This window comes from Phascolarctos cinereus, unplaced genomic scaffold (genome assembly GCF_003287225.1).
Source record: "Phascolarctos cinereus isolate Bilbo 61053 unplaced genomic scaffold, phaCin_HiC Scaffold_9;HRSCAF=440, whole genome shotgun sequence".
NCBI lineage: Eukaryota > Metazoa > Chordata > Mammalia > Diprotodontia > Phascolarctidae > Phascolarctos > Phascolarctos cinereus.
This window is the reverse complement of record NW_027556402.1, coordinates 197,080,265-197,105,655: the sequence shown is the minus strand read 5'-3', so window position 1 is coordinate 197,105,655 and position 25,391 is coordinate 197,080,265. Positions and strand designations below refer to the sequence as shown.

Below are 25,391 nucleotides of genomic sequence, written 5' to 3'. Positions count from 1 at the left end.
GGTGGGAGGACCCTTAGAACATACAGGCACTCACAGATGGAGAGAAGAATGAGCAGAGAGCGGAAGAGAGTAACTAATGAGCTGCTAAGACTTGACCTCAGGTCTTCAAGCAGAGACTGGTCCAGGTGTGTTGTGAAGGAAATTCCTTAGAGGTGCAGGTTAGCCTAGATGGTGCCTGAAGTCCCCTTCATCTCTGAAATCCTGCGCTTCTGTGGCATGGTGTACATAGATATTAAATATATAATTTATTTTTAAAAGCTAAAAGTAAACCAAATGACGAAGTGGGAAGGAGTCTTAGAGATCCAGGTGTTTTTAACCTGGGGTCCACAGACTCCCAGGGATCTATGGATCCATTTCAGAGGGTCCGTGAACTTGGATGGGAAGAAAAATTGCATCTCTATTTTCACTAACCTAACTGAAATTTATTATTTCTTTCAGTTATTTAAAAACATTGTTCTAAGACAGGATCAGTGGGTTTTATTTCACCAGATTGCCAGAAAAGTCAGTGACATAAAAAACATTAAGAACCCCTGATGTAGTATAATCCTCTCATTTTAGAGAGGGGGAAACGGAGGCTCAGAGAAGGGAAGTGAGTATATTTTCTTAAACTTTTTTTTTTGAGGCAGTCAGGGTTAAGTAAGTGACTTGCCCAAGGTCACACAGCTAGTAAGTGCCTGAGGATGAATTTCAGTTCAGGTCCTCCTGACTCCAGAGCCATTGCTCTGCCCACTGAACCACCCAGCTGCCCCAAAAGTGACTATATTTTCAATGTCATATACATCATCCTAAATGCAAACTAAGGCTTGTTCCAAATCCAGGGAGATGACCCTAGTTTTGGACAAGTAGGTCAGGGCAGGAGTATGTCAGCCCTACATACTGAAAAATGAATACTTGGTTGAATTGAACAAGTTCCCAAGGGCAGACACTTGTTAGAAGCCTGCTGTAAGCAGCATACTGTGCTGGGTGCTAGAGAAGGAAAAGATGAAAACATGGCACAGTTCTAGAAACAAATATTAAATAATAGATTTTATTATTATTTTTACTTCTTCAGATCATAGATTTAGGAGTTAAAATTTTTTTTTTTACATAGTGCTTCTCAACGTTAAACTAGAGAAGTAAATCTTTTCATAGAATCAGAAGTTGAGAGGTCATGTGTGGTTTGGAGGTAGCTTCTAAGCAAACCTTAGAAACCTAAAAAGAAATAATGATTTTTATTTAGACAGTTAAGTGGATTACTTGACTGGGTTACAATGACCCTGAAGCCAGACATTTTGCTAGAAAAGGCAGAAAAATTAACAGATAAAATATGAACATTAGAAATTGGGTAAAGTAGACGATAAGGAAGAATAATAATGAGAAAAGCTCTCATTATATGGACTTTTTTTTTTTTTGGTGAGGCATTCGGGGTTAAATGACTTGCCCAAGGTCACACAGCTAGTAAGTGTTAAGTGTCTGAGGCTGGATTTTAACTCAGGTCTTTCTGACTCCAGAGGCCAGAGCTATATTCACTGCGCCACCTAGCTGCCCCTCATTATATAGACTTTAAAGGTTTGCTCTTTTCATACTTTGATCTCACTTGATTTGCAAATGACTTGTAAGCTATACCTAAAAGCTGTGTTTTGGCAGTAGATTTTCAAAATACTGGTGGGGTTACTATACCAGCACAGCTGGGAATTTGGCTGAAGTCTGGATGTTGAAACATGTTTTCTTTTTGTTAAGCTTACCTCACACTCTGAGATGATCTGAAAACTGGTGTGAGGATTGGGCTAATCTCTCTCTAGTTGTCTTCAAGTATTTGAAGGGCTGTCATGGGGGAGAGGGGATGAGACTTAATGTCAGAGGTCCGAATGAGGAGCAGTAGTGGGGAGGGGATGGCAAGGTTCCAGGGAAGTTTTTGGCTCTGTATGGAGAGAAACGTGCTAACAGCTGCCTAAGATATGAAGGGGGAAGGGAAGGGAATAAGCATTTTTATAGCATCTACTATGTGCCAGGTACTATGCTAAGCCCTTTACAGATATATCTTTTGATTCTCACAGTTCCCATTTTATAGTTGAAAAAACGGAGGCAAATAGAGGTGACGTAACTTGCCCAGGGTCACACAGCTAGAAGGTGTCCAAGGCCAGATTTAAGCTCGGGTCTTCAATCAATCAATAAGCGTTAACTTAGTTTTGGGGCCCAGCACTTTATCCACTATGCTGTCTAAGAAAATGAAGTTACTCGTCGCTGGATACTCGATGGGCTACTTACACCTTAAATGGAAAGAGCCAAGAATTCAGGCCATTTCTTAAGGTACTTCCCCCTACCACCTAATCTCTCACTGAATGGTGTGAGTCACCCAGTTTCCTTAGATATTAATGGAGCAAAGAGACTCTGACTTAGCGCCTTTGCAAAGAGTTCTGGCTACATAAATGATAGAACAAGGTTCCTCCTAATCTCATGGTTACCAGCCAGAACCAGTGACAGAGGGTCCCACACATAAATCTCTCCCAAGGCACTGCCCTTACAAGTTATCGCTCTTTCCTCAGCAGCCATCTCCCACGTAGAGCAAGCCAGTGGGGTCTTTTCATCTGTGAAACCCTCATCACATAGTTTGAGATATGGCACTGCTAAACCCCCTTCTTTCCCACTGTTTTTCATCTTTTCTTTTGTTCCTTTAGATCAATTTTGCTATTTTTTTTCTAATTCTATTTTTTAAAAAACCGTTAGTAGTTTGCTTGGTAGTATTATTTTTATTATTGCAAGAGCAATTAGTATTTTTCCAGCTATTTTTATTTCTGTAAAGAATGCTTTGTAGTTGCTTTGAAATAGTTCCTGTATACGTCTTGATAGGCTCCCAAGTAGTTTATACATTCTGTAGTTATTTCAAATGGAATTTCTCTTTCTTCCTCTTCTTTCTGGGTTTTGTTGATATTAAATAGAAATGTTGATGATTTATGCAAGTTTATTGTGTATCATGTAACTTTGCAAGTTACTATTTCAGTTAATTTTTTAGTTAACTCTTTTGGCTTTCTCTAGATACTATCATATCTGCAAAAATCAATACTTTTGTCTTCCCTTTGCCTATATTTATTCCCTTGGTTACTTTTTTCTTGTCTTATTGCTGTAACTAGCATTTTTAGCACAGTGTGCAATCGTAAGGGTGATAATGGATATCCTTGCTTTCCTCTGATCTTATTGGAAAGACCGTTAGTCCTCTGTTACAAATAATGTTGTCTCTTGGTTTTTGACAGATACTATTTAACATGTTGAACAAAGATCCATTTACTCCTGTGCTTTCTAGTGTTGTGGTTTTTGTGTTTTAACAGAAATGGATGTTGAATTCTGTTGAATGCTTTTCAACATTCATCGATATAATAATTTTTAATAATTTTTCTATTTAAATTTCCTATTAAACACAGTGTGGTCTATTATATTATAATTTTCTTTATATTGAACCAACCCTACATTCTTGATATATATCCACTTTGGTCCTAATGTATAATCTGTTTAATATGTTGTAGTCAGTTTGCTAATATTATTTTCACATTGATGTTCATTAGCGATATTTGTCTGTAGTTTCTCTGCTTTTTCTCTTCCTTGTCTAAGTATCAAGAGCATATTTGTATCACAGAGTTTGAAAAGATCCATTCTTTTCCTGTTTTTGAAAACAGTTCATGTAATATTGGAATTAATTATTCTTTGAATGTTTGATAGAATTCACTTACAAATCCATTTAGGTTTTTTGGGGACTTTTCTTTGGAAGTGCATATATGGGCTTGTTCGGTTTCTTTTTTGGGTATTGGGTTATTTAAATAGGTCTATAATTATGAATATTTTATAGTTTTGTAAATATTCATCCATTTCAGCCATTACCATTTTTGTTGATGTAATTGGGCAAAATAGTTTCCTTATTTCCTCCTCCATTGCTGTTCTAATGGGAAAGGGGAAGTGGGAGGGAGTGTGGGGGGAACACATGTAAACAAATACCATACCTCAAATCTCATGGATCTAAAACTGTAATGGAACTCGGAGGACATCTGCTTACCCTTTCATTTTACAAATGAGGAAATTCAGGCCTAGGAAGGCTGTGATTTGCCCAAGATCACACAGATGGTAAATGCCAGAAGAGGATTTGAAACCAGATTCTCTATTTCCAGAGTCCACATTCTTGTATGTATGCATGATCATATGAGGAAGATGAAGAGTGAGCAGGCATTCACTATAAAGGGGAGGAGGGGCAAGCTGCCTGTAGGAGATGGTGCCCATGTGTAATGAGCCTTGAAAGAAGCTAGGTCTTCCTAGAGGTTAGAGGAGAGGTGGGAGTGCATTTCCAGCAGGGAGGGACAGACTGAAGAGGCAGAGAGATGGGGGATGGAGTGTGGAGCTGGGGAATAGCAAGCAGGTGGGTTGTATGTGTGAAGGAGAGAAATGTTCAATAAGCCTGAGAACAGGCTGGAGCCAGATCGTGGGATAAGGACAAGCAGTTAGGCCTGTGATTTTATGTTGCAGGGAACTTCCAAATGATGAGACTCCTTATAGCAAAGCAAGTCTGGTGCCCTTTTTTCGAAGTTACAGTCTTATAGAGTTGCCTTGAGAACTGGGAAGTTATGCGACTTGCCCAGAGTCACGCCACCTATGTGTGTCAGACACAGGAAAGGCTTTAAATGACAAGTTGAGGCATTTGTGTTTTACCCAATAGTCAGTAGGGATACTTCAAAGCATTTTTAGCAGGAGAGTGACATGGTCAGCCTTATGCTTTATGTAGATTATTTTGGCAGCTATGTGGAGGATGAGTTGGAAAGGGCACATACTGAAAGCGAGGAGGCCAGTTAAACTATTACTGTGTCCCAGCGAGAGATGGCCTGAACTAAGGTAATAGTGTTTTAGCTGGAGAAAATTTACCAGTATCCTGCTGGACACCTGCACTTGGACATGTCAAACTCACCATCTCCAAAACAGAATTAAGTATCTTCTTCCCAAAACTTTCCCCTCTTCTTATTCTCTCTGTCTCTGTAGAGGGCATCCTTCAGTCACCCAGGTTCATGACCTTGAAATCATTCTCAATTCTATCTCCGTTCATCTTCCATAGCCAATCACTTGTCATCTTGCCAGTTCTCTACTGCATCTCCAGTATCCATTTCTTCCTCTCCACTCACGTACTCGCAATTCTAGCATAAGGCCTCTCAACCATACTGTTCCATTAGTCTCCTAATTGTTACTGCCTCTCCACAGAGCTGCCAAATTGATATGCACTCACAAAACACAAGTCTGACCATGTCACTCCACCATTCAGGAAGATTATATGGCTCTCTCTTGCTTCTAGGAGCAAGTACAAATGCCTCCATTGGCCATTTAAAGGTCTCCATAACTTAGCTCCAACTTACTTTTCCAGACATTTCTCATCCATTTTCTTCATATCCTGATTATGGCAGGTAGGTGGTCCGGTGGATAGAGTCCTAGCTCTGGAGGTAGGAAGTCCAGATTCAGACACTCGTTAGCTGTGTAAGCCTGGGCAAGTCTCTTCACCTCTGCCTCAGTTTCCCCTTCTGTAAAATGGGTGTAATAACAGCACCTGTGTGTCCCCCAAAGGTGTTGTGAAGATCCAATGAGAGGATATTTGTAAAGTGCTTTGCAGATCTTAAAGTACTTTATAAATGCTAGTAGGTATTACTACACTGTACCTTCTACAGAACTTATTGTTTTTCATACATGAGAACCCATTTCCCACTTCCCATAGTGTCTGGGATGTCCTCCACCTTCATTTTCACTACCTGGAATCCCTGGCTCCATTTCTGCCTAGGTGTCACTTCCAACACTTCCCTCACCCCCCAATTGTTAACTCTTCCCTTCCAACCACTTTGTATATATTTTGCACTTATTTATCTTTATACATGTCATTTCCATCTCCTAACCACTTAGTAAAACTCGAGGTCCTTGACAGCAAGGAATGTTTTCTATATTTGCATCCCCAGTACTTAGCACATTATCTAGCACACAGTAGGTGCTTAATAAATGCTTATTAATTGAATGTAGAGGTAGAGATGATGAGTCTTAGCAAAGGATTAAACTTGGGATGGGGTAAGGCACAAGAGTCTGGGTGATTGGGAAGGAGTAGGTTTGGGGAAGTTCTGTTTTAGACATACTCATTTTAAGGTGGAAATGTCCAAAGCCAGAGTGAAGAGGGCCACGAAAAAAGACCTGAGAGCCATCTGCATAGAGATAACTGAACCCGTGGGAGCTCTTGAGATCGCTGAGGTAGCTTGTAGAGAAGGAAAAGAAAATGGCCCAAGAGAGAGTTATGGAGGACATCCACACACTGGGGTTAGGATAAGGGTGATTCAGTAAAGGGGACTGAAATCAGTCAGTCAATTAATAAACATCTATTAAGTACCTACTCTGTACCAAGCACTGTGCTAAGTACCAGAGATACAAAAAGAGGCAAAAGACAGTCCCTGCCCTCAAGGAGCTCACAATCTAATGGAGGAATCGAACATAAAGGAGAAGTCAGACAGGTAGGAGAACAACCAGGAAAGAGCAGTGTCTTGAAAACAAGGGATAGTCAAGTTGTCAGAAATTACAGAGAGGTCGAGAAGTGTGAGGCCTGAAAAAACAGCTTTAGCAGTCAAGACTTGTTTGGTTACTTTGGCGAGAGCAGCTTCAGTTGGGGGTACAACCAGAAACCAGATTGGAAGGGGAAGAGAAGTGCGTGGGAGAAGAGGAAATAGAGGCAGAATGGATAGGTGGCTTTTTTCCTTCTAGGAATTTGGTTGTGAATGGAAGAGAGAGCTTCATATTTTAACTAGTTATTATTGATAATTGTTGTTCTGTTTTAGTCATGTCTGACTCTTTGTGACCCCGTTATGGGTTTTCTTGGCAAAGATACTGGTTTGTCATTTCCTTCTCCAGCTCACTTTACAGATGAGAAAAGTGAGGCAAACAGGGTTAAGTGACTTGCTCAGGGTCATCCAGCTAGTAAGTGTCTGAGGCCAGATTTGAACTTAAGAAGATGAGTTCTGACTTCAGGTCCAGCACTTTACCCACTTCAACACCTGACTGCCCACTATTGGTGGCATTTATGCTAGTGAGGCTGTGTGGGGCATGTTCAGGGGCAAAGATGGGGGGCATTGAAGGGGATTGGGCCCAATCCCCATCACACCATCTTGTTTCAGAGATAGGCTTAACCTCAGGCACTAAATGAGTTCACGAAACAACAAAAGGTTAATAACTCTTGATTTAAGAGAGTACCAATTACGGAAATACCCCTCCTGTATCCCGGAGCTCAGGTCTTTAATGTAGCTACTTCTTTGGTAACGGAGCTGAGCTGAAGTGGCTCACGATTGTCTAGACCAGCCAGCAGGACCCTAGGACAGGGTGTAGTCCAGTCACCCAGATTTGGGTGTTTGTATAGTGGCAAGCACACCAAATCTGGAATCGGGAGACTTGGATTTATATCTCATCTCAGTGATTTATTCCCTAGAAGATCTTCAACAAATCACATCTCTGGGCCTCAGTTTCCTCTTCTATAGAATGAGGAGGTGGGGTCTGGGTTTGATGATCATCTCTAAGTTGCTTTGCAGCTTTCAGTCTCAAGTCCAGCTTTCTTCCTCTTGGGGTGTTTATACCTATTTATCTCCTGAGTTCCTCATCTGTAAAATGAGGCTAATGATAACTTGCATTGCCTATGCCTATGAGAAAAAGTGCCTTGCAAAACATACAATCCTATAGAAATGTAAACCGTTGCTATTATTAGGTAGAGAACATCACTGGTTAGTCCTTTCCTCTCTCTCCCGCCCCTCTCCTTGATTCCTATTTTACAATGGCTTTGGGAAATTGGATCCTTTTCTGACCGTGTTTAATTGGTGAGGAACTTAACAGTGTGATCAGGGCCTGAAGAATGTTGTGTCTCTCCATGTTGTGAGACCTGTTCCCAAAAATTGTGTGGGGGCCTTGTTTCCCTCCTGCCCTTTATACCACATCCCCAAAAGGTCAGCCTTCCCATCAGACCACTTTTTCATTCAGCTCCCTCCAGAACAAATTAGCCTGTGTTTGTGTGTGCACTTGCCTTGACATAGCGAGCATGGGAAGAATGTCAGATTTGTCCCATTCCCGTGCTGGGAACATCATCTCCTCTGAGAACAGCCGCTCATTTTTAGTTCCAAGCAGAGAGAAAAACAGGGGAGACTAGTTATTCGTTTATGGAGCAGACAGCTGTGAATTGGGTTTTGTGTCTGAAGCTGATGAAGAGCCCCATTCTTCCCCGCTTAGAATGAGAACAGCTCCCTCAGCTTTAATACTCCTACCCAGAAAGTATCTTCACAGGGAACGCCACTTGTTTGCATCTTTTCTCCTTCTTTCTTCCCTTTTTCTCTCTCCCTCTCCTCTTTTCCCTGATTTCTCTTCTCCCTTCTTCACTCCTCTCCTCCTCTCCCCCTTTCCCTAACATCTCCTTTCTTCTCTCCTACCTTCTTCTCCTCTATCTTCTTTCCCCTTCTTTTTGCCTTCATTTTCTCCTCTTTTCCATTCCCTTCTCTCTTTCTTCCTCTCCTGACTTTTCTTCCTCACTCTTTCAATTAACTTCTTTCCCCCTCCTGTACTTTTTTCTCATTCTTTCTCATCCTCTTTCCCCTTTTTCTCTTCTCTCAGAATCACACATTTTCTTAGTTGGAAAGGTACCTCAGTGACCATTACAGCCTAATCCAGACCTGGATAGAAATCCCCTTTATAACCCACCATGCAGTCATCTAGCCTTTGCTTGAATATCTCCATTGAAGGAGACTCACTACCTCTAAGGCAATTCTTTTCACTTTTGGATAGCCGTAATTGTCAGATTTTCCTTAGGTAACGGGAATGGAGCATGCTCTCATTTGCCCTTCCTAATGGGTAACATGTATGCATTGAACATGAGCAGATATTCTCTGCCTGCTTCCAGTCAACCATATAAAGCCTGGGGGTTGGAGAGTGGAAAGGCATCTACTCTTCCCAATCAGCCAGTGAAAGGACTCTTCCTTACCACCCATTACAACAATGCAATAGAATAAGAATTTGTGAAGAATTCTACCACATGCAAAGCACTCTGCTTTGGCTCTGAGGGCTTGGTCAAGATACCACTTCTCACCCCACGTTTTATAATCCAGGAAATTATTGAAGGGGATGTTAGATCATCCTTGTAATAACAGCCAACATTTACATTGGTTTTAAGGTTTACATAGTACTTTACGCATCCGTTATCTCATTTTATCCTCGTATAAGCTCCATGAGGTGAGTCCTCCAGGTATTGTTGCATGCACTTTGTAAATGAGAACACTGAGGCTTAAAAAAATTAAATGGCTTGCCTATGGTCACATAGCTAGTAAGTGCTGGAGGAAAGATTTGAACTCAGACCTCTCTTGACTCCACGTCAAGTGCTCTTCCACTATGTCACGTTACCTGTCTTGGCTCATGTATAAGCATAGTACAAGTTAGAATGTGGTGGGTGCCAGGGAGAGATCTTTTTCAGCTGAAAGGGGGAGGAAAGCCTTTAGAGAAGTTGATGACTAAACTGAGCCTTAAAGGAAGAGAAGACTCTCAGAAGGTGATGAAGACAGTGTGTGTGTTCTAGGCTTTGTGTGAATATTTGGATATGGAGGTGAGAGAGGGTAGACAAGAGTGGGAAGTAACTAGTAGTCCAATTTGTCTGGAATGTAGAGTGCATGGAGGCTTAGCTAGGATCCCCTGGCTTACAGGGAACTCTCAGAATGAAATTCTAACCAGGCAAATACAAATGATTCTAATGATGAAGAAAAGAGGAGCCTTCAAAGAGACTGATGCTTGCCTAGGGACTTTCTTGGCCAACCTTAGTTCTTTAAAAGGCACAGAAGCAAAGAGGATGAAAATGAAAGTACAGTGAGCTGTAAGAACTAACATCAGGAACACTCATAATGAGCTTATATCAACACTGTGAGGTAGGTGCTATTATAATCCCCATTTTACAGAAGAGGAAACTGAGGCAGATAGAGGTTAAGTGATTTGCCCATTGTCATACAGCTAAGAAGTATCTGAGGCTGGATTTGAACTCAGGGTTTCCTGGCTCCAGGTACAGTGCTCTATCAACAGTGCCATTTTACAGAATGGGAAAATGAGGTTTACAAAGAGGGACTTGCTCAGCCAAATAGCTCATAAATGACAGTGCTTGGACCTAGAGCCACCTGGTTTCTGATTCCAAGTCGGGTGTTTTTTCCATTGCAACACAGCTGTTCCTAACTTGTGTGGTACTTAGCCTAGGAGGAATAAGCTTTTGTTTATGCCTTAATTATGTATGTAATCACAGGAAAGGGTTGGCTGAACTTGAGTCCCTGCTGTAAAATTCATATGCATTGGTGCTTAACTGAGTGGACTAATTCTTTAATCCACAGAGATTTAATTTGAAGCAAAGACCTGATACAATCTAAATGAACAGAATTTCAGTTCCTTAACTCGGCAGTTGTTCTTGCCCGCTAGGTCTTTAGCTGTATATAATGTGTGTGTATGTATATGCACACGTACACATACACACATATACATATATATGTATACACACATACATATATAATATATTTTTTCTATCCACTCCTATCAACATTTATTAAGCACCTACTATATGCTGAGCACCGGAGATACAATTAACAAAAAGACTATCCCAGCCCTTGAGGACCTTATAGTCTAAAGGGGAGACAATACACAAAAGAGGCAGGAGTGGAGGAGGAACAGGAGACTAGGTGGCATCTTGTTCCATGGAGTTGAAAGAAGGAAGAGTAGCACATGTAAAGTGGAGTAAGCTGAGAGTCCAGTGTCTGCCCTTTATGAAGGAAGGCATTTGGAGAAGTTTGGTACACTGGTCTCTAGCCCTCCATTCAGAGGGGAGACAGGCTGAGGCAGGTGTTGTCAATCAAGGCTTGAGTGAGCAGCAGGGTGGTAAATTCAGAAATGATGAGCTTAGCCTGAGAGGAGCGTCCATGAAGTTGAAACCAAGCAGAGCAGTAAATTTTACCCAAATAAAATATGCTATAGAGCTAACAATGAATATACAAATAAAATTCATTGGAAAAAAAAGTGAATGCTTGTTGAATTGAATTTAAACAGGTTAAGTTGGGGAGTGAATGGAATCAGGCAGCTTCATGAGAAGGCTTCATGAGACAGCTGGTAGCTGTGCATAAAGAAAGGCAGGATGCAAGCACATATGTACAGAGAATAGGCCAGAGAGTGGAGGCAGGGAGACTATAGAAGGGAAGATATTAGGGGGATGGAATATCACCAGGATTTAGCAAATGATTGGATAAAGGGTGGTGGCGAAGGAGAGGAAGCAGTCAGAAATGGCTTTGAGGTTTCAAGCGTGGGTGACTAAGGAGGTCTCTGTTACTAGCTGTGTGGCAGTAGCCAAATCACTTAACCTCAGTTTTCTGATCTGTGAAATGGAGATGATACTTGCTCCCTCATGAGGTTATTGTCTGTAAATCATTTTGTAAACCTTAACGTTATTACTTTTGCCCTCTTGGGAATGTTTTTCAGCCCTCTCTCTCTCTTTCTCTCTCTCTCTCTCTCTCTCTCTCTCTCTCTCTCTCTCTCTCTCTCTTTCTCTCTCTCTCTCTCTCTCTCTCTCTCTCTCTCTCTCTCTCTCTCTCTCTCTCTCTCTCTCTTTCCCTCTCCCTCTCTCTACACACACACAACACACACACACACACACATAGAGAAGGGGGAGAGAGAGAATTCTTTCACCTTCCCTTTGGTTTTAAGACATAACTGCTCTCCACACTCACACCTACTTTCAAGATCAAATATAGTTAGTTACAATAAGATTCTCCCCCGATCCTCGCTTTCTCTGCTGTAACTCCATTCTCTGGAAATATGAGGGCAGTAATTGTTTCACTTTTTACTTTATATTTTCAGTACTTCATTTCAGCTCTTCATTCTTAGTAGGTACTCATAATTGCTTATTAATTGGTTGATTTTGTTCAGTGATTCACAGTCCTCAACGTCCCTCAACCTCAGCAAACATTTATTAAGTGACTATAAATAAGAGCTCACCTTTTTATTCTTCTTGAAGGTTTACATAGTGCTTTCCTCCCAACAGTTTTGTGAGGGTGGGAGTGCCAATATTATTATCTCCATTTCATAGGTGAGGAAACTCAGTCACAGAAGGATTCATATTAATCAAGCAAGCATTTATTTGTGTGGAGGTTTAGCTATCATATGGTTCTAGCCCTCAGGGAGTTCATAGTCTGTTATGAAACTAAGATACCCTTACAGATTATCATTAATACCTAGTATTAGTACAATATAGATGTGTGGAACCCAGACCTACATGAAAACTCAAGGGAGAAGGGCCAACCTTAACATAGCAAAGGAATCTCAGAGAGGTTTCATTTACTTGCTCAACGTCATGGAGCTGTAAATATTAGATTGTATGATTACAAGCCCACTGGTTTTTTTTTTCTGCTGTATATCATGACCAGCTCTAAATCTGTGACCTCTATGTGCCAATTTTGGGGATTCAAAGATATTAACTAGGACATAGTACCTAGTTCCTACCATCGTGGAATTTACTTACATTCCTTTTTTTGTTTTTTTTTTAGGCAATTGGGGTTAAGTGACTTGCCCAGGGTCACACAGCTACTAAGTGTCAAGTGTTTGGTCTAAGGCCAGATTTGAATTCAGGTCCTCCTGACTTCAGGGCCAATGCCCTATCCACTGCGCCACCTAGGTGCCCCTACTTACATTCTTGAAGGGAGAATAGGATGTCTGTCTGTTATGCTCTCTCCTCTTTTGTTGGTCTTTGGAAACAGGAGCTCAAGTACAACACTGGTAGATTAGCCACCTCACCCCTCCACTGTCCCCAGATGATGATTCCTCCCTTGTATTTTAAGAGAATTTTCCCATATTTCCTCCATAGAAATTGTCTATGGTTAACTGTTTGGGAAGTAAACTCCTTAAAAGCCTAATCCTGGGGTGGGTACCCTACAGCCCTTTGATTGAATCCAAACTTCACAGAACAAATCCCCTTAATAAAAAGATTTGCTAAGTAAAACTTTTGGACTCAGTCAGAAGGCTAACCACTAGGACCTAGAAGGTTCCCCACCCCTGGCCTGATCCTATTCCATTTAAAACCAGTGTAGCCTTGGGCAAATCACTTAACCACTCTAGGCCTCATTTCCTTGTCTAAATGAGGTAGTTGGCCTAGATGACCTACCTCATTGGTACCTTCTAGCTGCAGATCTAAGATCCTTTGAGTGGTTCAAATATAAGAAGACCAGATAGAAGGGTGGACAGCAGGCCTGGAGTCAAGAAGACTCATCTTGAGTTCAAATCCAGCCTTAGACACTTACTAGCTGTGTGGTCCTGGGCAAGTCATTTAATCCTGTTTGCCTCGGTTTCCTTATTTGTAAAGATGAGCTGGAGAAGGAAATTTCAAGTCACTCCATTATCTTTGCCAAGAAAACCTCAAATGGGGGCATGACTGAAAACTGACTGCACAGAAGATTGAAGGGTAGGAAATAAGGGGTAGACAGAGCAGGTATTTATTAACCACTTAGTATGTGCTAAGCACTAGGAATACGAATATAAACAAAAAGAAAGACACTCTGCTTTTAAAAAGCTCACATTCAAATGGGGTAGATAAACATGCAAATAATTACATATATGCAATATATATATATATATATATGCGGAGGAGATGGAAGGTAGGCTCAAAGGGGAAGACACTGACTGCTAGGCACACCAAGGAAAGGCCTCTTGCAGAAGTTGGTCTGAGCGGACTCTGGAAGGAAGCCAGGAAAATGAAGTGTCATAGGGGAGGAGGGAGAACTTTCTCATGCAGAGACATGAAGCCAGGAGATGAAGTCTTGTGTCTGAGGAGCAGCGAGGAGGCCAGTGTAGCTGGGTTATAGGGCACATGGAGGGAATTAATTAAAAAGACTAGAAAGGTAGGAAGGAGCCAGACTGTAAAGCACTCTAAATTCCAGAGGACTTTAGGTTTGATCTGGAGATAATAGGGAGCTACTGGTATTAATCGAGTAGGGGCTTGATGTGATCAGAGCTATGCTTCAGGAAAATCACTTCCTCCAGCTGAGTGGAGAATGGCTTGGGATGAAGGAGAGACTCGAATTTTGCTAGCATAACCTTCAGATCTCAAGGTCGCCTCCATGCAATAGAAATGAGAGATTCAAGTATGGAGGTATGTATGTATACATGAAATTTTGACTGTGTCCAAAGTAATTTAAAAAAATTCTCAGCTCCATATTTCTCAGGCATGCAAGTATACGATTTGATGTTCTATATTTGTACTAAATGGGCTAGACAGGAACTTGAAAGCTACTTCCCTGTATTAACACCCAAAACCTTCCTTTTTACATTTTCTGTATTTGTGTGGAATTTGTAGCAGTTTTCAGCCTGAAAACAAATTCCCTCTGGTTCCTGTGAGTTTAGTACCAAAGACAGCTTCTGCTTTGAAAACAAACATAGAAAATCCTCAGGGGAGCACGCTTCTCATGTTTTAGAGTGTGCCAGTCCTGTTTAGATGGGTAGAATTATCCAGCGAGTAGAAAGAGGTAGATAAGTGCTGAGTTTTAAAACCTAGAGCAAACGCTGATAAAATGTGCTTAAGTTTAGCTTGAAAGCATCAAGCAGAGTAAACTAAAAAACTTAGAAAACTAAGGCAGCAGGGACCTTTGAAATATGGTCTTCATGAAGCATCTATGGAATCCAGCTTGAACTTTAGAATCTGCTCATATACCACACATTTGTTGGATATTGGTGATCCTGAGTGAGCATTGTTCACATACACGTAATCATTCAAGGAACCTTCATTAGATGTCTACTCTCAGCAAAGAACTGTACTAGATACTGGGATAGTAGGATGAGTAAAACACAGTACTTATCCCCCAAAGAACATAGGTTGTAACAGGATACGGAACAGGGACACAAAGTACGCATCGTAGCTTGTATTACAGTAAAATGCCATAAACCAAGTACAAAGCACTACGCAGGTTCAAGTGAAGGAATAATCTCTTTTGCTTTGGAGTGGGGCATCAGGAGAGACTCCATGGAAGAGGTAACCTTTAAGCTGGTCCTTTAAAAGGACAGGTATGAGTCTGATAGGTGCTGATGGGGGAGTGGGGAGGGGAGGCACAGGGGTCATTCCAGCCTTGTGGAATTTTGTGAGCAAAGACACAACAGCCAGAAAGCACTGGGTATATGTTTGAGAGAATGGGAAACAGGCCAATTTGGCTGCAGAGTAGAGTATCTGAAGGTTGTTTTTAAAGGGAAATGATATGATCGAGCTTGTGTTAAAAAGGTTGAGCTGGCAGGAGTGTGAAGAATGGTTTAGAGGGAGTAGAGACTGGCAGAAAGAAGGATGGCCAGTTAAAAGGCAATTATAATAGTCCAAGCCAGGGATAATAGAGTTTACTGATTAAGCTGTTAGGTCAGTATGGCATATGTGTGTGTTTCAAAATTCACATTCTTTTTTTTTTTTTTGGGCAATTGGGGTTAAGTGACTTGCCCAGGGTCACACAGCTAGTAAGTGTCAAGTGTTTGGTCTGAGGCCGTATTTGAAGTCCTCCTGACTTCAGGGCCGGTGCTCTATCCACATTCTTTTTTTTTTTAATTGGTATAAGGAATGGTACCATGGAAGGAGCATTAGATTTGGAGTCAGTAGATCTGGATTTGAATTCTGGCACTAGCAAGTCATATTACCTTTCAAAGCCTCAGCTTCCTCCTCTGTAAAATTGGGAGAAAAAAATGGAAGAATAAATTGGGAGAATTTTATCATAGGAGGTTATGATGAATTGAGTCCCTACAGCCCTCGATGAGATTATGTACTGTGAGAGTCAGGTAACAGAAACACTGAAGGTTTGTCCCTTTCAGACACTGGCTATATTTACGGAATATAAAGGGCATGAAACACTGAGTGAACCTATTCCTAAGTTATGAAGGGTGAAAAACTGAAGTGACAGATAGGCACTTAGCACAGTGCCTGGCATATAGTAAGCACTTAATAAATGCTTATTGATTGACTGGCCATATAAAGAATTCATCCCTTTAGAAATTGGGCCAGCATAAAGGAGGTATAAATACTCCTCATTCAATTTGATAAAATTAAAAAAGGTGGCTCGCCATTGGATAGCTGATCTGTCCATGACCCTGGTGGCCTTAAAACCACAAGCAATCTTGGAGAAAAAGTTGTGTCCTGCAGTTGAGAAGAGAGGCAGCCATGGTGGAAGACCCTTGCTCTTGAAAAGGAATCACTCTTTTTTTTTTTCTCTTGCAGTTCTTCCAAAATGCAGGGTTTGTGTATATATATGGGGGGGGGGGTCCTCTTCTTCCTCAGACCACCCTTCCCCCTTATTGTCAACAGTGTTAAGAATAACAACCACAATAAGTCCTTTTGTCTGAAGCTGATAACATTTTCCAGAATTGATATTATAGACCGATATTAGTAGAACCTATAGAATGTAATGTCAGTTGCTGGTTTTTCTTTTTTTGTTAACACTACTCAGACTGTTCAGAGCTGAGAAGACCTTAAACATCTTCCTTGGTGGTTTCCCCTCCCACTCCCACCTTATTTCCATAAAGATCAAAAGAAATTAAGTTCACCATATATCTTAGGAAGCATTCCACATGCATGAGTGTGCAGGCTTTGAGGCAGGAATCACAACTGTGGTGATCAGATTGAGGTCATACTTGCCAAGGAAGCTGAGATAAGGTTTGGCTTTAACATCTTGTTTTAACAAAAGAGCAACACATGCCCCTTTTGGCACTATGCACCTGTTTCTAAACTTGTCTGTCTCCAAGAACCACAGTGTTTACATTGGTTATTTTTAAGGTGCCTTAGCTAGTAGTTCAGGTGAAAAACGAGTCCCGTTAGTGGTGCTCTGGTTTGCCTATGCAGTCCATAGGAAAATGTGATGGGAATGCCAGGACCGATAAGCAAATAGGTGGATGTACTGGCTGAGACTCAGGAGAGTTTCCTTCTTGCTCGATTAAAAATAGAAAATGTGATAGTTTCTAAATAAGAAACTGAATTGCAAATCCTGTAAACATCTCTGTTTTCTTGTGCTTTTTACGGGGTTACTAAACTCATGATGTATGCATTCAGTATCAGATTAGTAACTGAGATTAAGTTTGGAGTGGAGTTTCCGCTTGGTACAGTGGAAGGAGGATAGGGGTTGGGCAGTCACAATGTGTCACTTCTAATGCCAGCTCTGCCACTAATTTGGTAGGTAACTTGGTCAAGTCACTTAACCTTTGTGCAGCCTCGCTGCTTCATCATGTAAAATGAGAGGGGTGACTTTTAGGGTCCCTTCCAACTCTAATGTTCCATGAGTCTTCAAGCTCCAATGGCATAATGGACAGACTTGGAGTCAGAAGACCTGGATTCAGATCCTCTTGAGGCACTAGCCTTATCAACCTGAGCAAGCGAATTAATTTTTCTTAACCTCAGTTTCCTCATCTGTAAAACAGGGATAAGAGATAAAAGATAATAATATTTACCTTCTAGGATTGTTTTGAAGCTTAGATAAAATAATATATAACTATATAAATAATATAACTATGATAATTATTGTCCTGTCAATGTATTAAACATTTATACTTGCAGCTGTGAAGATATAGTGTCGGTGACATTGGCAAAACTTTCTTTAAAGTTCATACTGTGTCAAGAGGCTTGTGGGGAAGATTGGGGAAAAAAAATAAGACAATCTCCTCTCTTCTCCAAAGAAGACTAACTTACATAGTCCTGCCTTTAGAGGAACTTTGAATCTAATTGATTAGGTTAAACATAAAAGTGAAATGAAATTGCCTGTCTGCTACTGTTAATAAGGGCTTCTTGACTTGCTGTTGGTGTCACTGAAATGTATGTACATTTCAGTAACTTATAAATTCAGTAACTAGTAATTTCAGTAACTTGATAATATGAAAGTGGATGCTATCTTCTTGTAGTGGCAAAGAACTGGAAACTAAGGGGGTTCCCATTAGTTGGAGAATAGCTGGATGAGTTATAGTATGTGAATGTAGTGGAATACTATTGTACTGTAAGAAATGGAGGGGATCCCAGTTTTCAGAGAAAGTTGAAAAGATTTGCATGAACTCAATGAAGTGAGCAGAACCAGGAGAGCACCCTACACAGTAACCTCAAAACTACTTAAGAATTCTGATCAGCCCCATTTCCAGATCACTCCCAATGAAACATGCTACCTACCCCCCAACAGAGATGGACTCAGTGCAGATCAAGACATGTGTTTTTGGACATGGTCAATTTGAGAATTTGCTTTGCTTGATTACAGAGTTGTTACAAAGGTTTTGTTTTTCTTTTTTCAATGAGGAGAGAAGGTGGGAGGGAGAGAAAACAGATTTTTGTTCATTTTTAGAAATAAAACTAAGAACAGCAACAAAGAATAAAGTTGATGTTAGACGAGTAAAGCACATGGCTTTAAGGTGAAGATGATTAAGATGTTCATCATCAGCTTCTCTGCTCTTGGGGGAAGGTATAATACTTGTATGTATCTCTGTACTTCCCCTTCTTCCATAGTCCATCAATCCATCATTTTCCAATAATGCTTTAGAAATCAACAAGCCTTTTTCAGTCACTTACTACTAGAAAGGTAGGTTGGAGCTAGATTGTGAAGGTCGTAAAGTGTCTCAGCCCGAGTTTGAACTCAGCTCTTCCTGATTTCTAGGGCTTTATCTACTGTACCTCCTAGCTGCCTCTAGAGTTAAGTTGTATCTGCCAGTGCTCTGTGCCCTTAGGCATGCAATTTTTCTCCATCTGTTTCTTCCATATTAAGTGAAACTGATAACACTGAAGCTAATTTTAATACAAAGTGTGGTTATTTTGATGATTTTCCCCCCCAAGCTGATATATTCCCTTGTCTGAGGAAATCTATTAGGCTCATCATTGATAAGTCTGGTAATTGCTTTAAGGCAAGGGTTCTTAACCTGGAGTTTAAGCTTTTAAAAAATGTATTTTCACAACTCTGTTTCTGTTTAATGGTTTCCTTTATAATCTAATGGCTTTCATCATATAAATTTAAAAAGATTATTCTGAGAAGAGGTCCATAGAATTCACCAGACTATGAAAGGGGTCCATAACACACAAAAAGTTAAAAAAAAAAAACAATGAAACCAAACCCTGCTTTAAAAATGGGATGTTGGGAGGCAGCTAGCTGGCTCAATGGATAGAGCACTGGCCCTGGAACCTGGAAGACTTGAGTTCAAATGTGGCCTCAGACACTTAATAGCTGTATGACCCTGGGCATCACTTAATCCTAATTGCCTTCCCTCCACCCAGGAAAAAAAAAAAGATAAAGATGGGATGTTGGCAATGGCATCTCAATGCCTTCTGTTTCCTGACTTTGTTCTGTGATCTTTACTTTGGAGTAGGTAATGAACTCTAAGAGCCAGAATTCTCATGTTCTTCATAGTGTTTTGAAAGGTTGAAAGCTTCTTCACCTAAAGACAGTCAAACTGAAATGCCAAGGAAACTCCTTCCTCCTTGCTACACAGATCACTGCCACCTTTGGGATTGAATTGTTGATCCTCTCATTCCTCAGAACTGCATGCAGCTTGGTTTTTCTCTTTCTACCCTTGAAATGGATCCAACACCATCTGTAGCCTAGGGGGTCTCTTTTTACCCCAAAGTAAATGCCCTTTTTTTTCTCTTTTCCTTTTAGAGACAAGATTACTGATTAGTGCTTCACCTTGGTTCAGGTTTGCTGACATTTATTTGTTGGGTAAGTTCCTTCTCACCTCTTACTTAGAATTTGCACTTGGAATGACCTGAGATGCTGTTTCTAACATGGTATAGTCCCTTCAAGGCCCATGCTTCATTTTCCCACTAACCTTTGAACTGTTTGATGCTTTAGTTCTTCTGAGATTTTGGTGGTCTGTCATTTGTAGAAATATAACATTGCTACAGTATTCTTGCTGTTAAAAGGATGAACTGCTGCAGGGTAGATGGTTAGTTTCCTCCTGCTGGAAGATGTTTTAACCGAATACAGTTCTAGGACGTCTTCCATAAAAACTTCTCCCATCATAGCATGTCACTGCAGGTCAGCCCTTCAGGGGAAGTGACTGTGCCTATCAGTGTGACCTGCTTTGTAATATAGGATTTCAATCATCCTGTTCAACCCTCTTATTTTACACACTGGGAAATGGAAGCCCAGAGAGGGAGAGTTACTTGCCTACTGCATTTACAAAAATAGTATCAAAGCTGGGATTCCAATCCAAGCCCTGAGACTCCAAATCTGTTGGTCTTTCTACTGTTCTTCAATGCCTCCATCTTTTTCCTTCAGTATAATAAAGTATTACAAAACCGCTTTGCCAACTCACCTTCAGAGAAGGCACTCAGAAATGTAAAAGCCTCCAATACAAGGTGGTTTTATGAATTATTATTGCTGTATTTCAGAAATTCCATGGTTTCTTACCTTTAGCATTGGAACATCGTTTTAAGATTTGCAGATCGCTTTACAAACGTCAACTCATTTTATCCTCACAGCAACTCTGGGACATAGGTGTAAAATATCCCCATTTTACAGATGAGGAAACAAGCCAGCAGTAGTAAAGCAATTTGCCCAGTCACACAACTAGTAAGTGTCTGAGGCTCAATTTGAACTCAGGCCTTTCTGACTCCAGACCTATCACTCTGTTATGTAGTGAGACATTTAAATATCTGTCTCATCTTCCTTTCCAAAATATGTCCATTGAAAAAAATTTCAGAATCCCTCCCTGCAAGACCTCTACTACCATTCCCATTTGTTTCCCTTTTTTCCGCCCTCCATACCACTGGCCAGAGAGAAGCTAGAAGTATCTTCCTCGGGGAAGTAGGCTGGATCTGAGGGATTAGAAACACAGACTATAAAAGTGATAAAGCTAGCATGAACCTTAGAACATAGAAGAGAGAAGAGTATTTAAAAGGAGAAGGTGGTCCGCAGTGTTGAATGCTACTGAGAGGTCAAGAAGAATGAACATATGGGAAAGACCATTAGATTTGGCTATCAAGAGAACCCTGGTAAGTTTGGAGAGAGCAGTTGAAATTGAATAGGAAACCTGGGGCCTTGCCATCTGCCCTTCCATTGCAGTATTTCTGGGCTTTTCCATAGACTTCTGAAACTAAACTGATTTTTAGGTGTTGTCTCCCCGAGTCAGAGTATGAACTTCTTGAGAACAGAGACTGACTTGTTTTTTGTTTTTTCTGTTTGTAGCCTCATGCTTAGCAGAGTACTTAGCAAGGCAAGTGGGAGATACTTAATAAATGTTCTGTTACCTCTAATAATCAATCAAATATGAAATCTTCTGTTTGTTAAAGTTCTTAAGTTTGTTGATTTATTTTTAGTTTTCAACATTCACTTCCATAAGATTTTGAGTTCCAAATTTTCTCCCCATCTCTCTCCTCCCCCCCACCAAGATGGTGTGCAGTTTGATATAGACTCTACATATGCATTCATATTAAACCTATTTTCACATTACTCAGTGTTGTTAAGAAGAATTAGAACCAATGGGAGAAACCATAAGAAAGAAGAAAGAAAAAAGAGAGAGACTAAATAACATGCTTCGATCTGCATTCAGACCCCATAGTTTGTTATGTAATGTTTTTATCCACCTGGCCATGTCCCACCTTTCCAACTTTCCTCCCCTCCATGTACTCAATAGTCCATTACTGGTCCTCACTCATGACTCTGTTTCCCATCTCTGTTCCTTTGCACTGGCTGTCCTATGTTCCTGAAATGTTTTTTTCCCCCTCTTCACCTCTGCCTCTTAGAATCTGTGGCTTATTTCAGATCTGTTACCTTCTACAGGAAGATATTCCCAGCCCCCATCCAACTGTTAGTGGCTTCCCTTCTAAGGTTATCTCCTATCTACTCTGATGAATGTATCTTGTATATAACTATGAATAGGTTGCATATACCTATTTATGTACAGGCCACTAGGTGGCACAATGAATAGAGAGCTGGAGTTGGAGTCAGAAAGTCCTGAATTTAAATATATCCTCAAACACTTATTAGCTACGTAAAACTTGGTAAGTCACTTAACTTCTATCTCAGTTACAGACTATAAAGTGGGAATAATAGTTACATATTTACCTCCCAAGTAGGTGAGAATAAAATGAGATAATATTTGTAGAATCTTTTATCAATTTAAAGAACTCTATAAATGTTAACTATTATTATTAATTGTTATTATTGTTTCTCCCCATTAGAATGTAAGCTCTTTGAAGGCAGGAAGTGCTTTTAATTTTTGTTTGCATTCCTAGTGCTTAGCACATTGCCTGGAATATAGTATTTAATAAATGCTTGTTGATCGGTTGATTGCCCCTTTCTACCTGTGTGTCTTTGGACAAGTCACTAGCCTTTGAGCTGAAAAATACATAGATTGGACTAGATGATATCTCATGTGCCTTCTGTCTCTAAATCTATGATTCTTTGATTTTGTCCAATCCCTTCATTATACAGAGAGGAAACTGACTATAAGTGAATTGACAAGAGGAATTTGATTGCAAGAGTTCTTCATTGAAGTCAGTAAGGAGGAAAGTGTTAGGAACCAGAATGGGGGTTAGGAGGAATGGGGATCATTGATGGGAAGAGCTGCCAATAGGGCATACTTCCCTTTTGCCTTCCGTTTGCCCCTTGTCTCCTGATCCAATTAGACCCCATGGGCCAGTGGGCAGGAAGAGGAACATACTCAGCTGGGTATATATAAGCCTTCCATTGAGATAGAAAAGGACTAACAAGCCTTACCATATGCCGTTGCATTACATCCTAATGATCATCCGGGTCATTGATAAGTTGGAGAACTATTTCAGTCGAGTGAGTAGAACTCCTGGACGTTTTACCATCTACTTAATACTGTGCCCTCTGGGCCCTTGGACACTGTTATCAGTCCACCCTAGGGATCCCTGGGACTTGCATCTGGCCTATATTCTAAGAACACCTGGGGTTTTCCCTGCTGTCTGAAACTGAACTGTTTCACAGGTATTATCTTCTCCAATTGGAATGTGAGCTCCTGGGGAGGAAAGAATGTCTTTTCTTCTGTTCATATCCCTTAGCACAGAGCACATTGTTCAGCACGTAGTAAATACTTAGCAAATACTTTTTCATTTATTGATTCATTCAGAGGAAGGGAGAAACATAGTTTCAAGTCCCTGGCATTCCTGGGAACTCCAGGGCTCCATAGCTTGATATACAGTGATTCAGATTAGTAACTTGCTGAGCAGGGTTCTTGCTCTTAGGCAATGTAATCAAACAGAATTCTTAATCTTTCTCCTCCCTAGTCAGGTAGAGAATCTGAGCCAGACAAATGGTTTAAACTTCACCCTTTCACAAGGACCTGTTTTTATTAGTAGTATTATCACTAATAAAACCATTTATCCTGGTAGTAACAATAATGATAATACTATTAGTGCTTCTTACAATAAATAGGCTAAATACTCCTTACTAATCCTCACAAGGCACTGTACAAATCCAAAAATCCCTGAGAATCTTGAAGTTATGGGGGGAAATGGGATTTGGGTGTTTGTTTTTAAGGTTAGTTCCACCAATGATTCAAAGACCAGCCTACCTAAACTCTTTTGAGAGCCTCATCACTGAGAGTTGACAAGTGATGTATCTTTTTGAACACAGTCCTCTTCCAAAAAGACAAGTCAGCTATGGTGTGGAGACCTGTGTGATCAGCCTTGGTAGAGAGAGTACTGACATTGATTTTTTCATACATTTAAAGTAATACTTAATTTAGCATGTAACTAACTAGAAAGAAGTTTAAATATTTTCATTAAAGTTGTGTGACCTTAAAAAGGAGCTTCCCCTCCCCAGACTTCAGTTTCCTATTTGTAAAATAATGAGAGTAGAGTAGGTCATTTCTAAGCCCCCTTCCTCTCTCATATTCTGTTGTAAATTCTCCTTCTAATGTTCTTTTTTTTCCCTGCAAAACTAAATTGAATTTCATTTGATTCCCATCCCACCTTGGATTGGGACTATCGGGCAAGAAAACAGGAGGCATCTAACGATCCAAAACGACACGTATTGCCTCTTTTCTAAGATTCTCTGTGGTGCTTCTTTTTATTTTTGTCACAAAAGGAAGTGGGATTTCTTGTTTCATCTCTGCCTCATCTTTACCTCCATTTTGGGAAGTTTTTGAAGGGTGATTGACTCATCCAGAGACCTTGCACAAACGTCTCAACTTCCCTTTTCCCCTGGGAAATTACCTTGGCTATTTCCATTATTTTTAAATAAAAATTTTTATTGATCATTTTACTTGGGTGCTACTATGAACATTTCATAGCATTTGGTCGGCCCCGCCCCCCCCACTCCCCTCACTCATAGACATCCAAAATGCCCCAAAAACAATTAAACAAAACTAGCTCATAGTGTGACTATGATTGACTGTACATGACATTTGGGTCTTTCATAATTTACCAGTCCTTAACAGAAAGGAAGAGTGTGCATTTTAGCTTTATTCCTGTAGTACCAACATTATTTGTTGCCTTTGACCTAAGTTTTGTTATCTTTTGGTGTTGTTCCTGTTTGCATTGTGGTAGCCTGCCTGTGTATTGCTCTTCTAGAAGGTCTACTTTTCAGCATTTCACGTGAATTTTCCCATGTTTCTCTGAATACCTCATTCATCATGATACAGTAATGTTCTGTTACAGTCACATACTATAATGTGTTCAGCTGTTTCCCAGCTGTTGGGCATGTCTTGTGGTTTCACATAGTTTTTTGTTTTTTGAGGTGACTTTTTTTGGGGGACAGGAGGGAAATTACGAATAATGCTGCTGGGTGTATGTATCTTTTGTATAGCTGTTTATATACACAATCCTCCCTAGAATGTAAGCTCCTTGAGGGCAGAAATATTTTGCTTTTTCTTTGTATTTCCAGCACTTACCAGCTCAATGACTGCCACCTAATAAGCACTTAATAAATGCTTATTGACTGAATGGTAGTTTCCTGTCTGTCTTGTCATTAACCTGTTTGGAGTATACCAGTAAAGGATTTCTGAGTCAAAGGTTATGAAAAATTTAGAGCTATTCTTGTATGATGCTTGTTTTCCAGAGTAGTTGGAGCAATGTATTGTTTCACTAGCTTGTCATTTAGCATACTTTTCTTCCTTCAGCCCCTCCAACATGGAATTTTTCCATTTTTTTAACCATCTTTTTGGATTTGGTTGTAATACCAGTTAATATTTACATACAACTTTTTAAAGCTTTTATTGGTTTTTTCCCACTGAATAGTATTTTATTTTTTCTAATTATGTAAAGATAGTTTTCAACATTCACTTTTATAAGATTTTGAGATTTGAGATTTATAAGATTTTTTTCTCCTTCCCTCGCCTCTCAGCTTCCCAAGACAAAAAGCAATCTGATATAAGCTATACATGTACAATTGTATTAAACATATTTCCACATTAGTCACATT

At 40.3% G+C, this 25,391-nt stretch overlaps 1 protein-coding gene across 3 annotated transcripts in view; it reads left to right on the top strand.

Annotated features, from left to right (window-relative positions):
• SH3BP2 (SH3 domain binding protein 2) overlaps positions 1-25,391 on the top strand; it is a 109,148-nt gene that overhangs the window by 40,107 nt on the left and 43,650 nt on the right. For all 3 annotated transcript variants that reach the window (XM_020992189.2, XM_020992188.2, XM_020992193.2), the window contains one exon: positions 19,659-19,718. Coding sequence is in view for 1 of the 3 variants with exons in the window: in XM_020992193.2 (XP_020847852.1) it covers positions 19,659-19,718 (60 nt within the window). In the remaining 2 variants the exon portion in view is untranslated. The remainder of the gene's footprint in view (positions 1-19,658; positions 19,719-25,391) is intronic.